This window comes from Aplysia californica, unplaced genomic scaffold, assembly GCF_000002075.1.
Source record: "Aplysia californica isolate F4 #8 unplaced genomic scaffold, AplCal3.0 scaffold01231, whole genome shotgun sequence".
Classification (NCBI taxonomy): Eukaryota; Metazoa; Mollusca; class Gastropoda; order Aplysiida; family Aplysiidae; genus Aplysia; species Aplysia californica.
This window is the reverse complement of record NW_004798501.1, coordinates 40535-55974: the sequence shown is the minus strand read 5'-3', so window position 1 is coordinate 55974 and position 15440 is coordinate 40535. Positions and strand designations below refer to the sequence as shown.

Here is a 15440-nt window from a genome sequence, read left to right as displayed (position 1 = left end):
GGAGGGAGGGAGGGAGGGAGGGAGGGAGAGAGATTATAATGTTACTGGTGCAGCCTGGTCAAATATGAGATGTTTTTGAATGTCTAACAACATATATATGCAAAGTGGTGAAGCTATGCATTGCAACAAAAATTTTATGAGAAGGCTTGAATATGTTTTGGCCGTGTCTTTTTGGCCTTTTATCTTTCAACATTCTCTTATATGCTCAAAAACCGCTGTGCATAAACAACCGGCATACACAAGCAATCCTGTACACAGACACCATTGTATTCAAATTCTCCCGTATGCCAACTCTTCTGTATGCAAACACTCCTGTTTATAACTCTCCTGTAGGCTGGCACTCTTTTACATAAAGCTCTCATAATTGCTAGCAGTTCTTTACATTAGCACTCCTGTATTACATGTATTACCTGTCCTGGGCAACAACGTCATTGCACACCAGACAGGTCCATAAGTGCTCAGTTCCTCTCAGCACCAAAGCTAGGTATCCATACTGATTGTTCCAGTGGCTGTTTGATTATGGTGACATCTTTCCTTTCCAGATAATTGTTCCTTTCTACCTTCTCCCCTCTCTATCCCATTTTCCTGCATTCTGATGATTGCGTGATGTTCTGCTGTCTCCCTGTCTTTCTCATTCCGCAACTTTTCCTCCAGTCCAGGGTCTTCAACACTTCTCCTTTGTCAAATTTCACTTCACCATCAACTACAGCACTGCCTGCCAGCCTATCAGCCTCCTCATTGTGCCTAGGACAGAATATTCACGTGATCGCTCTAAGTAATGAGTTCATCCATTCACTCCGAAGCATCCCTTTCTCAACCCTTCGCAGGATGCTCTGGGAGTCTATGACAATAATGAGATGGGCAGTTCTTGGTCTTGTATTTTGAAGCCAGGCAAGCGCTCTTGTTACGGCCTCAATTTCCATTTTCATGCTTCAAGTTGTTCTTTCTATGGCCCCTGACATGCTATGAACCTGTTTGTTCCCACTGTACACCACAAAATCCCACCCACTTCTCTCACCCCTCCTGACCGATTCATTCGTGTAGATCACTGGATCCTGTGACTTAGAGTGTTTCTCAATTTACTGTCGTATGTCATTGTCGTTAATGAAACAGCACATTCCAGTCTTTCACAACCCATAGTGATGTGAACGTTGGCCTGGCTTCTACAATCTGGGCTCTGTTCAAACCATTCCTTTCCACTGCAAACTCCTGCACATAAAACTCTCAATAAAAAGGCTCTCATATTATATGCAAATACTCCTTTTCATACAACGCTCATATAAATGCTAACACTCCTCTATCTATGTAAAAATGAAACTCTCCTATGTGCAAATACTCCTTACATATACTTCTCCTGCATGCAAAACTCCTTTACATGAACTCTTACATATATATTTATATATGCAAACACTCCTTAACATAAACTGTGCTGTACATAAACTCACTTGGCTTTTTAGGAACTGTCTACTCCCTGGTGGAGGCACCTCATGGACTCCTAGGCTCTCCCCATCTGCCCAGCAATCGCTACTATCCACCGAGAGCTGTAGGGCGGGAAATCAGTGTGCAGCATCTGCTGGCCATGTTCCACCCACAAGCATTTGTGACCATGCGGTTCCCGCCCCAGGGCGTGCTGGCCTGTGTCAGGGCCATAAGTCAGAGTCACATTGCTGTTGCCTTCAGGTCAGTGGCAGAAACATGGGTTATGGGAAAGTATTTCAAAACTGTTGAAAGCTTTGTTGCAGCTTATGATGAAAATGAATTTCTCAAGAAATTTGTGCTTTTTTTCATGATGAGTAATTTTCAAAAGTCTTTACCCTTTTAATATTTGATAAACGCAAATCACTTTATTGTTTTTAACATTTTGTGTGGAAATGACTTGATTTCAGTGAGTTCGCAGAAGAGTCACTTTTCTAAACATGTTTTTGTTGTCCATTCTGCAGGATGCATTCTGAGTTTCAGTTAAATGAACCTCCACTGCTTCCCTTCTGGTTTACACCCTCCCAGTTCGCGGGTTCCCTGGTGATGTCCCGCGACGGGAGCAGAGTGGAACACTTACACTTGTTTGTTCCCACGGACAGACGCTTGAATGTTGGTAGGCTATCTGCATTTGTGGTCCAGAGGTGTTACTTTTCCAGATTCGGATTTTTGAAATTTTCCGGATTTTGTCTTGAGTTGTGCATGTCATATTGCAGTTTGTACAAAAATGGTCTTGATACAAGATGTTTATGACATATTATGATCCGTAAATTCTGAGTAGCCGCACTTGTGTTTCCATGGAGTCGAAAAAGCTCTGAATTTTTTTTTTCGTAGCCAGGTGGTACCTCTTGTTGTCTTACTTGTTACTTTGTGGATCTTTTTTCCCTTCCTTAAAGGGTTTTTAGCTTTTTAGATAATTAGGCCAATACACAAAGCTTGGATGCACTTTTGGTTGCTGGACTCGTGATTAAATTCTCCAATTTATATTGACAACCATGTATTTCTGTCCCACGCAATTTTGAGATTGCGCTGCACGTTTTAACAATGGTATAAGTGTGCAGCAATCTGAAGATTGCGTTAATATTTTTTATTTTTGAAAACAAAAAAAATTACACTTCCATCTTTATTCTTTTATTCACATCAAGGAACATTCACATACGTTTTCAAAAGTGTAAAAATATGAAAATTAAAATCAAAATTAACTTATAAAACTGAAGAGCTCACAAGAATGATACAATGCCTGGCATCAAACTCAAAGTTCACAATGTACATTTAATTCATTTTATATTTTTGAAATAATAAAAAAAAAATTCACTTCCGTCTATATTTTTTATTCTTTTACTCACATCAAGGAACATTCACATATATTTTCAAAAGTGTAAAAATATGAAAATTAAAATTAAGATATATAAAATGTTTTACTTTAAAATATGAAATATTAATGCAATCTTCAGATTGCTGTACAATTATACCATCGTTAAAACATGTAGCGCAATCTTAAAATGGCCGTGCTATTTTAAGATGGCCGCGCAATTATACGATTGTTAAAACGCTCAGCACACTCTTGTGCCGATTGGTAAATAGCGCGGAACATATCTTTTGAGAAAAAAAAAGAAAAAGTAAAGTACCATGTAAATATCTGTTGAGAGGGATAGCCTAAGAAGAAGAAGAGACAACATAAGATTTATTTTCTCCAGATATGGAATGGCTGAACGACAAAGATGACCCTGAGAGCATGGAGGTGGACATAGGCTACATGCCTTTGATGGAGCTGAGCAGTGCGGGACCCTCCAGGCCAAAAGCCTACATGGAGGAGGCCCAACAAGTTGAGGTTTGTTGATAAACACATTACACCCTAACTCGCCGCGGATCGCCCGAGAATTCCCTTACGCGCTCCACCCTGACTCGCCCGGAACCGCCCGCGCCGACCTAGCGTCTTTAGAAACGAAGTCTCGTCTTGACGAGACTCTGGGGCCAAAATTTTGATTTGCATAGTCATAGCAAAAAGTTTCTTCTTTCGTTTGATACGGAAACGAAATTTTTTGGGCTAGTAGTTTTAGTATTACAGCTGATCGAAGTGCGATCGCGTTACCAGCACTTTGAAAGTGTCTCGACTTGTTGAAAAGCGACACAATTGAGTTTGAAAACGGAAGTAGCGATGGATTTGAGCAAAAACAAGCATGTGACAAATCAGATAGCTCAGATTTTGATGAAAACGTTGTAGCAAGAGTTTGGGGCGATTCAGATTGATCAGACGTAGAAAATCTAGAATTTAGATCTAGGGCCCGACCGCAAGGCTGAGAGTGAGAGTGACGGGTCGGACACCCCGATTGAATTAAAGTTAGAACATTTCCAACAATTTGCGTATACATAAAGTTATATTTTTCTGAAACTACATTCAGTTTTCTTTATAACTTTTATTTTTTCAGGATTTTTGGGATTTGTTTAGTATTTTTAAAATGTGTTTTTTAAACGCTTATATTCACGGGGGGTGGGTTCTTTCCCCTTGCTTAGGATCTAACAATGGACTTCCCGTCCAGGCCCTTTGGGTGTAATGTGTTAAGAACTGCTGGACGTATGGCACCACATCTGTTGTCCTAATGGTAGTCACAGTAGGATTACAGCTTTGTCTTTGTGAAACAGAATCAGTGAGCTGTGATCATCATGATAAGCAAACTCTAAATGGGGGGTTTGTAATTCTTTACTTTTACTGATTTGTCCATGTTTCTGGATATTTTGTTTATGTTTTTTTTGCCTGTCTAGAGTGATATCAATGCCTTTCCACTCTGTAAGCGTGGGATGAAATGGCCACAGTTGCATAGATAATAGGAATAGAAAATTCATAAACCAGTTTTTCTTTACATCCTTTGTCTTTTCCATCTGTTGTACCAAATTAAAAAAAATAGGAATACATTTATTGAGGAAGAAGACCAGCAGACATATCGATCTGCTTATGACTTATATATCAGGTACCTGTTATCTTTATCTGTGGTCTGCAATTTTCTCGGAGTTCTCATCATCACCTACTCATCATCAGCTTTTCTTACCCTGTGTCAGAGTAAAGGCGACCTACAAGAGACCATGTACTTTTGGCATGGGCTGTTGCCTCCCCCTCTGACCATCTGCATCCTATCTCCTATAGGCCTGAGTCTAAGTCTCTCCGGGTTCTTTTATAAGTCCCTTTCTTTTTCTTTCCTTGTGGATTCCATCTAAAGGCTTAGTGGGTATTTTGGGTTTTTTTTTTTTGGTTTTTTTTTCTTAAGGTATGTCCAATTCGCTTCCATTCTCTCTTTCTGATTTCTATTTCCATCCTCTGTTGATTTTTTTGTTCTCATAGTACATCATCATCTGGTTGTCACAATTGTGCATTATAGAACTATTCTCTATCAAGGAGTTCTCCTGGGATGACATCGCATGGGAGCAGGAGATCTCAGAACAAGAGGCGAGGGACGCCCTGGAACTGAAGCTGTTCCCGTTTAAACAGGTGAACTGTTCTTGGTCTCTGTGTGGTTATATTACATTTAATTGTTTGATCTGTGCATTCTTTCCTTGGCGGTTTTATTCGAAAGGCACTGACACATTAAATATGTTTTGATCAAGTTGCAGAGAAGCACATTAACAAAGGAGTGATATTTTGGTTAATAGAAAAGTTGAACCAATGAAGAAAGACAGAAGGAGAATAGAAAAGATACATATATAAACTGTAGGTAGCACTCTCGGACCACTGGCATGGGACTAAATGTCTGTCCATCTGTGTCTGCCCCCGCCCCCCCTCCTTCTCCCAGTCCCTCGACAAAAAAAAAAGAAGAAGGAAAGAACCCCAACCAACTCTGGAGTGACTGGGTCAAATTGAGTCTGCAACGTTTGCTTCTTTTGCACAGGTGAAGTATCACAACCTCTCGGAGGCATTCACGGTGGCCCAGGCAGAGTCCAAGCTTGTCCACTGCATCGTCCTGTGGGGAGCGCTGGACGACCAGAGCTGCTGAGGGTCAGCCCGGACCTTGAGGGAGTCTGCTCTCCAGGGTCCAAAGGTCATGGCTCTACTGCATCAGCGCTTCGTCAGCTCCTGGACTCTCCTGGTTGACTTGAAGGTCAGCTGGAAAGTTACATGTCCTTTATGATTTCATTTCTCTACGACACAGGTGTCAAACTCAAAGCCCCCTGACTACTTCCATCTCCACGAACAATTGTATCTGGTCCCCGAGAGAATTTTAGATAGTCCATCTTGAGAATCTCCATAACACAGAACCTTACTCCCAACATAAATGAGCTTGTTGCCAAGCTCTAAGGAAATGACATAAGAGTGAAAACTGTATGCCTTTATTTGTTACTACAGTCAAACCTGTGTAAGACGGCCACCCATTTTCAAGGAGAAAAGTGGCTGTATAAGGCAGGTGGCCGTCTTAGGCAGGACTGATCAAAATGAAGAAAACAAACTATTCCCATTTGAAGTCCCAATCGAAAGTAGCCGCATTGTTCTTGTTTTTGTTGTTGTTGGTTTGTATTTTGTTTATTTTTATTTTGTTGCTGATTTTGTGCAAGAGTGACAATAAAACGAAATGTATCAGACGAGGAAGACTGAGTGTCATGGGTCGCCACCACTCGGAGAACGAGTGACGCTTCTGTCACAAGTTCATGTTGACGTCCATTGTTACTTTGTTACAGACTGGGTAAACAGTGACCACTCATCTCACGTACGATTTGTGTATTAGTTTTGGGCGGGGCTTATGGGTTATGAGGGATCACATGCTTACCTCACCAGCAGCTGAAAATTGGTACCTATTGGTCAACAGTGGGAGGGGCCTACGCAATATGATCGATTGGAGGGACTATCTAACAAACAACGACAAGGGATTGGATTATGACGGCAATATTTTATGACGAAACGTAATGGGGTCACTAAGGTGGCCGTCTAAGACAGGTGTTATTGCCTAGTGTGATAGGGGTTGTGTGTTAAAATATGGTGGCCGCGGCCGCTTTGGACAGGTGCCTGTTTTACACAGTTAAATTATATTTAAAAAACGCAAGGGGGGAAATGGAAAGTGGCCGTTTGTACAGGTGGCCGTCTTATAGAGGTGGCCGTCAGGGCAGGTTTGACTGTATTTTAACTTTTGTCTGCTTCAATTCATGCTATTGTTTAAAGAAGTTTATAGTTTTCCCACTGCTCAAAGGGTGTTTGTCCAGCTCGGCTCTGCAACTTTAAAATGTAATTTGAGTTTGGCTTTTTGAGAGATTGAGTTTGACACTTCTGCTCTGTGAGAATGATATTGTAGTAGTATTTCATTGGGCATTATTTTATTATAAAGGTTTTATTCCTCTAGTGACACAAATTAGATAAATCAAGAGAAATGCTGTTTAGGCCTGCTTGTCATGGCAAACTAGGGTTGAAGGGGATACAGCGTCTAAGCAGACACATGTAAATAACTAACGAAGAAAAAAGGGGAAAATGGTACTTATATTTTCTGCATGCGGTGAAGAGCTGAACTATTACATCACAGATGCCTGTTTGTTGTGGTTAAGTTGACTGAGCTTTAAAACAAAGCAATACTGTACATGGATGATTTAGAAATTTGTGTTGGCTTACCACTCGTACACATTCATCAGCTAATGTGTAATTTTTGGTGTAGAGGTCTGGCTCTATTTATTAACATCCCAGCTGGAGTGTCTCAGATTCTTCTTCTGTGCCTCACTTACTTCTAGGTTTTTATTTCTCTGGATGTGTGGACAAAGTTACAACCATTCGTAGTCATAAAAAAAACAACAGAATTTGTGTCCATTGCTCTAAAAATGTTTCTTTCTCAAGTTTTGTTGTTTGATGGTTCATGCAGTGTTCTGTTTCACATATTATTGAAGAGATAGGTTTACCTTTATTATATTCACAAGCTCAGGTGCCAGTTTTATTGGTAAATGTTAAGGGAAATCCCCTTTGATGTTTAATTTATGTGTAACTTTTTAACAGTTCAAAAGTCAAAATAGAAATTATGAAATATGGTTCACACCTGTATCTTTTTCACTTCAATTAAGAATATCTTTACCTTTTATGTTAGATGGTAGGTCAAGGCTTGACTACTTGACTAAAGCAGCTCTGTATTCTTTTCTCCAGGCGCATGCGGCAGACACCAGCCTCCCATTCTCATTCATTGCTCAATCATTTCTCGACATTTATGAATTCCCTGTGACGATGTTGGTGGCGCGCGGTAATGGTGAGGTTGTTCACCAGCTCAATGCTAACACACTCCTGGACATGGAGCACAGCCTTATGGAACACGGGTGAGTTATCTGTGAGACAATTTCACACTTTGTTGGTGGATGGTTGGAAAGCATGACCAGTTGGTCCTGTATCTTTTCTTTCCCTCTCCTGTTTCTTTCTGTAGGTCTTGCATTAAGATGTAAACAGTCATTGATAAAAAAGAGAAGAAAAAAATTGTCACTGTCAACACATTTTTAAGATTGAAAAGGCAATCGTTATACGGATATTTCTTCTTTCGTTCTCTTTTGTTTTCTTTCTGTTTACTTTTGCTTATATTTTTGTATGTACTTTTCTTATATTTTTGTAAGTGCCTTTTCTTATATTAATGTATCTAATACAAAATATTGTGCAGTTATCTACTACAAAGGAAAACGAAATACTTTTATTTTCTTTGTAAGCAAACACACAAAAGAAAATATGCCAAAGAACTGTTGCTGTACAGCTTGTTTTCCTCATAATTGAAACATGTTATCTGCTTCCTGGGTCAACCTGATATATTGTTTTCCTCAGCTTGTCAGATCCATCTGAACATAATTATCTCCAGTTCCTGAAGGAAGGAATCCGTGTGGCTGAGGAGACAGCATCATAATTCTAGTTTCCCTGGGTGGAAGAAAAAAAGAAGGCAGCTTTATGATAATTATTATCTGCGAATTTATTGTGTTACTCTGAGAACCTCCAACAAAGTAAGGTCTCAGTTTTTCAGAGCAGTCATGGAAGTGTTTTGGATTGTCTGTGTGCTTTTGCATGAGTGAGAAAGTTTTGGTTGTGGAAGATTATGATGGTATTTAATTCTTTTATGGCTGTTTAACTCTGAAGTCTTGTCTACTGAATTGTGCAATGGAAGAGAAGACATTATCAAATGTTTTTAATGTTCACAGTAAATGGAAATATTAATTGTTATTCTCTTACGTGCATGGGGGGGGGGGGGGGGGGGGAGGGGGGGCTGGGCTGATGCTCTTTTTCCATATGTCTTAACTGTGGAACATTCACGCTAGTGTGAACAACTTCAAATTTTGCAGCCGTTAAGACACTGACTACCACTGGAATTTCTGCTTTCTGAAGTCAATAATAAGTTCTTTGTCTCTCTTCCCTTAGACGTGAGGAAATCATAATTGGGCCTGTAATAAAGGAGCAGATAAATGTTATATATGAGATTTTACAGGTTGAATCTTTTATTGTTGAATTGTGAAACAAATCTCTTTAATTTGATGAGATCCTTATGAAGTCTTTTCGTGTGTAATGGTGTAGTGAGTTATTCTGGGGGGAACAATATCCCTTTTGACTCCCTAAGTAGTTTTGAAATTCTTGTCAGATGGTGTATGATTTAGTTTGATGAATGTGGTACAAAACTTCAAAATTTTCACAAAGTATTTCTTTTTATTTAAGACTACTAGTTTTGAGGCCCAACTGTTTGGCTGAATTGTATAATTTAAGGTCTGAGAACAATAACTTAAAGGAATTCTACAATACCCCCGTAGAATGTGGTATCCAGACAGAACAAAATGTGGTATAGATTTCACATCAATGTTTTTGATTATTTTCCAACATTGTTTTTAAACACATTTTTCAATTTTGTATGTGGACACCATGGGACTCAATGTTATTTATGTCCTGTACATTTTACGATGCTCTACTTGTTAGTCAAATCTTGGTGGAATATTTCTGTGGCAGAAATACTGTGGCTGCTGTCTTTAACTTACGCTCTATTTATTGTGTCTGTTTGCCTTGAATGCTTTTTTGTCAATAATTTTAAATAATTTCCGTATGACTTTTGTTGGTGTTTATGTTTGGGTTTCTTAAGAAGAAAAAAATATGTTAATGGTCTATCCCAAAGAAATTTCACATTCTAAAGCTGCATTGTGATTGCATGATTTTTAACATTCAGTGTTTGAATTAAATTTGTGTAATTATGAAGTATTTTTAATGTCTGAATTTTATGCTGAGATAATCTGTCTTTTGGGATTTTAAAATATTGAATGTGATCTGAATTCTTGGTTCGTATTTTGTTTTTTTAAAGAAATCATTGCTCTTTTTGTATTCTATTTATTAATGAAATTTTACAGTAAATTGATCATAAGACTATAAAAATGTATGAACTTGAAGATCTGTTTGATTTTCTACAGTTAACCATAAATAATATTATACTATAATAGAGTTACTCAACTCCTTACTAAACTGCATTTGAAGCTCCAGTATGAGAGATGCTGCTTCATTATTCTGTGTTTTCTAATGTTTCTTTTTTGGATAATGTTCTGGGGACTGATAATTTCCACTTGCCAAGATGAGTTCTGTTTTCTGTTTCATGTACCACAGGGTTCTAAATGCGAGAGGTTTGGTCTTGATCTGCAGTTGATGTTATGAAACAGTTGTGCAACAAGGAGCTTCTCCTCCTTTTCTGGTTGGATTGTTCGGCATAGTCTTTGTATGTGTAGTTCTCTTATTATGTGAGGAAATAAGTATCCGTTTTTATATCAAAACTTTGTGTTCAAGTTAAACGATCTGACTGAGGTGTCGATCTCTAATTGTTGTTTTCTCATCCAAGCTAGGCTTTTTACACTTTCAGCACTTTTTACATCTCTTCCCTGGTTCCTAACGTATACACCGGATATAAAATGTAGTACTTGTTGTTGTGAGACATTGATCACACATTTTTACCTTTTCATTTGCCTTTTATTCAACGTGATGTTTTTCATGGACTTTTGGAATGGACTCCAGTATAGTGGTCATTTACTTTTAATTTTTGTGTGATATTGGTCCCGTGTCTTATTATGATCTAAATTGCTTTGAGTAACAAGATCTGATCTTTTGTTCTTTTAAAGAAACAAGAATGTTTTTTATGTTACTGCGCAGTTAAAAAAACAAAACCCTAAAAATTTTGAGTGGGAGCAATTGTCCTGAAGAGTCGTTCTCCATGAAGAATGGATTTAGAAGTTTTTTGGACAAAGGAGGTTGCTACTTATGTTTCAGCTGTAGAAACTTCTGAGTGAAATGAAGGTTAACACAGTTGATGTGGCAAACAGTTTATTAATTTTTTTGTTGCAGCCACTTCTCATAAATGATTCCATCTTTTTATGTGCCATCGAGTGTTATATTTCCTGACAAATGAAATGATTCTGTGTGCCTTTTGACCTCCATAAAAACTGTTTGCCTCCCATAAGCTAATGCTAGCAAACTGAGTCGATTATGAAGATTTTTTTCTTTTGTAACTCCTGTCTGTTCAGGTGTTCTTATTCTGGACCAAATATTATGGTTGCACACTTTGTCATGCATTTTCTCTTAGGGTAACAGCTGTGAATTTTGCGTGTCATGGATTTTTAATGAAAGCTATTGCAGATCGTGACTTTAATGTGATGTTCCTTTTAGTTTATGCGTCCATCTCGCATCGCATAAGTAAAATTTTCAAAGCTGATTGAAAGTCGTACTTAATATCTGTTAATTTTCAAAGCCTGTTCCTTTTTTTCATAAAAAATCCAATCACAATTGCCAAACTCCAGAATGGAATAGTCCATAAAATTTCCTGCCACTGTGGCACACCATCTAAGCAATAATTTCTGTCGTTTGATGATGTATCCGAAATGTTTAAAGTGTGGTTGTGTAATAGGTCGTTAAGCAGTACAGTAGTCTCCGCCTAAGATCCCGGTGCTCGGGAGCAAGGAAATTCGGGGTCTTAGGCGAACCGGGATCTTAACCTACAAACCTAGAGAAGAATCTATGGTGACCCATGTTAAGGCTTACAATTGGTAAAAGGGTCCTCCTCCACTCTAAAATGAACTGACGTGACCCCTTGGTGGGTTTATGACATATGGCGAGCAAAGAGTGGTTAACCTTGATGACCTATCACAGTGCATAGTGGCATGAGGCGTGCCATTTTCACTTATTATCCTCTCATGAGTCTCAAGATCTACGCTTATCCAGTTGCCCCTCCCCTTTACCTGTCGATAATTTATAGCTTTCCATCTCTGACGGAGTTCCCCCCTCCCCCCCTCCCCCTGCCTTTGTCGTTACACTCCATTACGTTGTGAACACATCAATTAAAATTCAGTCCGTCTCGTAAATATGGGAGTATAGAGACAACTGCTGCAATGGTCAGGGAAGAGTTCACAGTTCAATGTGATCCCGCCTGGAGCGAACATGTAGGTCCTACCCACCCAGCGAGTGATGTAAGTTTAGGGGGAGAGCTCAGGTGTGAGTGCGATGTGTGGGGAAAACAAACATGTCGGTCAGTTCACACCCTGGTGTGATCTCGTCTGGGGCAAACATTGTATCGCTTCATCGAGTTTTACGTGTGTGTGATCACATTCATGATAGTGGCTGATCTTTGAGGCGACGGACAGTTTATTGATCTCAACTTTTCACTCTTGGTTTATCAGCTGTGCCCGCTCGGGTTTTTGTTCCGCACATTATGATCTGAAATGCGGGATCTTAGCCGAACGTAGACCTTCAGAGTGAATCAGAGCGGGATCTTAGGGGTGACTTTTGTATTGTATAAATTCTGTTTTCTTAAAACAGCGGGATCTTAAGCGAACCGGGATCGTAAGCAGTGGAATCTTAGGCTGAGACTACTGTATTGCAAGTGAAAAGTTGAAGCTTTTTTGTTTTGCATTTTCATCCCTCTGTTCACTTTTTGATTCCTTTTCATTTTACTCAATTTACTGCCAGATTGATATTTTTTTGAAAGTGTAGGGAGACTTTGTTAGGATTGGTGACCTGTTGAACAATGAGATAATGTAGAGGAGTTAATTGACTGGTTAGTGTTTCAATGCTTTTCCTCGTTGTCCTCATTGACAGAATAGCTGTGATGAGAATACTGAATGGTACGGTAAAGGCGGACTGCAGCAGAAAGTTTTCAGTGTTTTCCAATTAATGTATGAACTTAAGAATTCACCAACCATACATAGATCTAGTAACATATCAAAGGAAAGGTTACTATCTTTTATTTTCTTGTCTATGGCCCAAAGGATCGATTTGAGGCCGAACCTCAAAGGCTTGCATGAGAACTGTCCGTTTTTCATTGATGATGGAAAAGTTGGAATGGTGCCTGGCCATCTTGACCTAAAATGTCGTCGAAAATGTGCTGGTTTCTGAGAAAGCAGTGGAAACAATTCTCATTTAAGTTGTTGTCTTGGCTTTTGAATTTAGCAACAAGGGAAGATTGGGCTTTGGATTTACATCAGGATGCCTGTACTGTCAGGGTATACTTCTGACAGTCAAGGAAGGATCCCTACAGTGCATTACATGATGGGAGGTGCAGGTGGGGTTGGGCTATGGTGCAGCAGCATTAATCTCATTGTGTTATCAGATTGGTATTTAAAGCCTACATTTATATTATTATTATATATATTATGCAAAATGTTTCATGCATTTTGGCTGCCCGGAAGTATTCATAATTTTTATCTATCCAAGATCTTTACACATTGCCTTTTAAACTGTGTATAACTAAGTATCATTATTTTATTATGCCATTGCATATCACAATTTAATATTATGTTATCGTGTACCACCATTTCAGTACTACGTTATTATATTATTTTGCTGTTTCTTGTCATTATGCATCACCATTTGAACATCCAGATCTGACATATCGCCGTTTTACTACTCTATCATATAAATATATCATCTTTTCGACAGCTCATTGATAAACCCAATCATTCATCACTTTACAAAATGACCTACGGCTGAGTCTAACACTAAGCCGTCGTTTTTAGGTCAGTGACCTTGCATAATGGTTGGTTGTGCTCGTACAGCAGTTCTTTTGTTATTATTGATGGCATGTAGGGGCAGATGACCCTCTCGTGAGCCCTCCTGACCCTGTGTGCCTCACTGTGAGCAGTCTATGAGGGCAGAGCGGCAAAAGTGCGAGCGTGCACCGCTCTCTGCCTGATGCCTCCTGTGTCCTGTGTGGCATGCAGCGGTCTCAGGGTCAGAAGTTGTGACTGTGAGTGCCAGAATGTGCTGGTAGCAGTATAATGATGAGAGTATAATGTATTAATATTATTATATGATTACATATGTATTTTAAAAAAAATAATTATTTTTGTTTTTATTATTACTAGTAATAAAAGTACCTGTTCTACGAACGGAAAAATAATGAAGAATTATTAGGAAAGTTAAGAAGAGGAAAAACAGGAAAGAAACAAAACAAATATTTTACCTTGAATTTATCCATGTAGCAACCCATCTTGCCTACCTCTAGGGGTAAGACTTCTTCTCCCTCTTCGAAGGCGTGGCATTTTCTCCTAAAGTTCCAGCTCAATCACTTTTAAAAAAAAGAGGCCTACATGCCAATTGTTGCTTCCTAGAAGAACCTAATCTAGATTCTAGATCGAGCTTTGATCTCAAAGGATTATAAAGACATAGGCCAATAATTGAAAGAAGGAGCCTTGGCCCATAGATAGATCCAAGTTTAGAAATTCACATTTTTAACAACCGACAGGCGTCACAGATGGCCTGGATTTCTAGGTCTATTCACAGTAGGAAAAAATCCACTCTCAAGAATACTTTCAGGGTTCTTGATCTCGATCTAGATTCACCTACTTCCTAGTTCTAGACTCTAGATCTATTCACAGCAGGAATAAATCCACGTTCAATACTTTCATCATTCTTGATCTCAATCTAAGATTCACTTTGATCTGGCCTAGATCTAGATCTTAGAATCTATAATGCTCAGCAAGAAAAATCCACTTTCAATCTTCAATAGGTTATTGAAATATCACAGATCTAGATTCTACTTTCGTTTCGTGATTCTTCTTGATCTCGATTTATCTCGATACATTAAGTAGGCCTACAGTAGGCTAGACTACTCTTTGCGCTTTCGACGACACCTTCCCTGTCACTCTCACCACCTTCCCTCTGTTAGTGCTTTCTGGCCTCCCCCCCCCCCATCTCTCTCTCTCTCTCTTTCTCTCTCTCTACCCCCCTCTCTCTCCCAAGGTAGGGTAATAAACGAAAAAGTCACCACTTTGTAACATGTATTACTACTTGATTCTTCTTCTCCTTCTTATTGTTCTCCCCCTCCTCCTCCTCTAATTCCTCCTGCTCCTCCTGCTTCTTCTTGTTCTTCTTCTCTGCCTCCTCCTTCTCCTCCCCCCTCCTCCTCCTTCTCCTTCTTCTTCATTTCTCCTCCTCCTCCATCTACACCTACACCTCCTCCTCGTCCTCTTCCTCCTCCTCCTAAAGGCGTGAGACTGAAACCGGGAATTCCCGTAAACCTACCTTATGTACAACTGAACACAAAATACCCTTCGGCGCAGTTGGCACTCCGCAATGAATATACAATGTCAAAGCAAATGATGGCGATCGCTACAAAAGGACTGAATTTAACTTAAACTGGGCTTTCTTCTTACACATTTGATCTTAATGAAAATACAATAGTGCAACACTACGCTTCAAATTATGGGTACTGGCAAAGTTTCATATTTTTGCATTCTGTAGTTTTTGAGAATATACTGTTCGCAAAATTTGGCCTTAGCTCAATTAGTAGTAAGATTATTGTCTATTGCCTTCAACATTGTCATTTTCTTATGTCACTTTTGAAAACGTATAATTTTGAACGAGTCTGTCGAAAGAAAGTTGTTACTGAATTGTCATGGCTGTCCGAAGGTATTGCAGTCTGTGATGAGAAGTCTGCAGTGAGACCTAAATATAATTGATGTGACAAGAGAATATGTTGTTGGTTAAAGTGGGTAATGAGAAAAGTATTGAGGAGGGCACTTCT

At 39.2% G+C, this 15440-nt stretch overlaps 1 protein-coding gene across 2 annotated transcripts in view; it reads left to right on the top strand.

Moving 5' to 3' along the window:
* Positions 1–9522, top strand: part of LOC101859989 (selenoprotein N) — a 13736-nt gene extending 4214 nt beyond the window's left edge. For both annotated transcript variants that reach the window (XM_005112293.3, XM_013090343.2), the window contains exons 5-11: positions 1458–1680; positions 1941–2092; positions 3174–3307; positions 4868–4960; positions 5358–5567; positions 7580–7746; positions 8237–9522. In XM_005112293.3, coding sequence (XP_005112350.2) covers positions 1458–1680; positions 1941–2092; positions 3174–3307; positions 4868–4960; positions 5358–5567; positions 7580–7746; positions 8237–8315 — 1058 coding nt within the window. In that variant the 3' untranslated portion in view covers positions 8316–9522. The remainder of the gene's footprint in view (positions 1–1457; positions 1681–1940; positions 2093–3173; positions 3308–4867; positions 4961–5357; positions 5568–7579; positions 7747–8236) is intronic.
* Positions 9523–15440: the final 5918 nt, after the last annotated feature.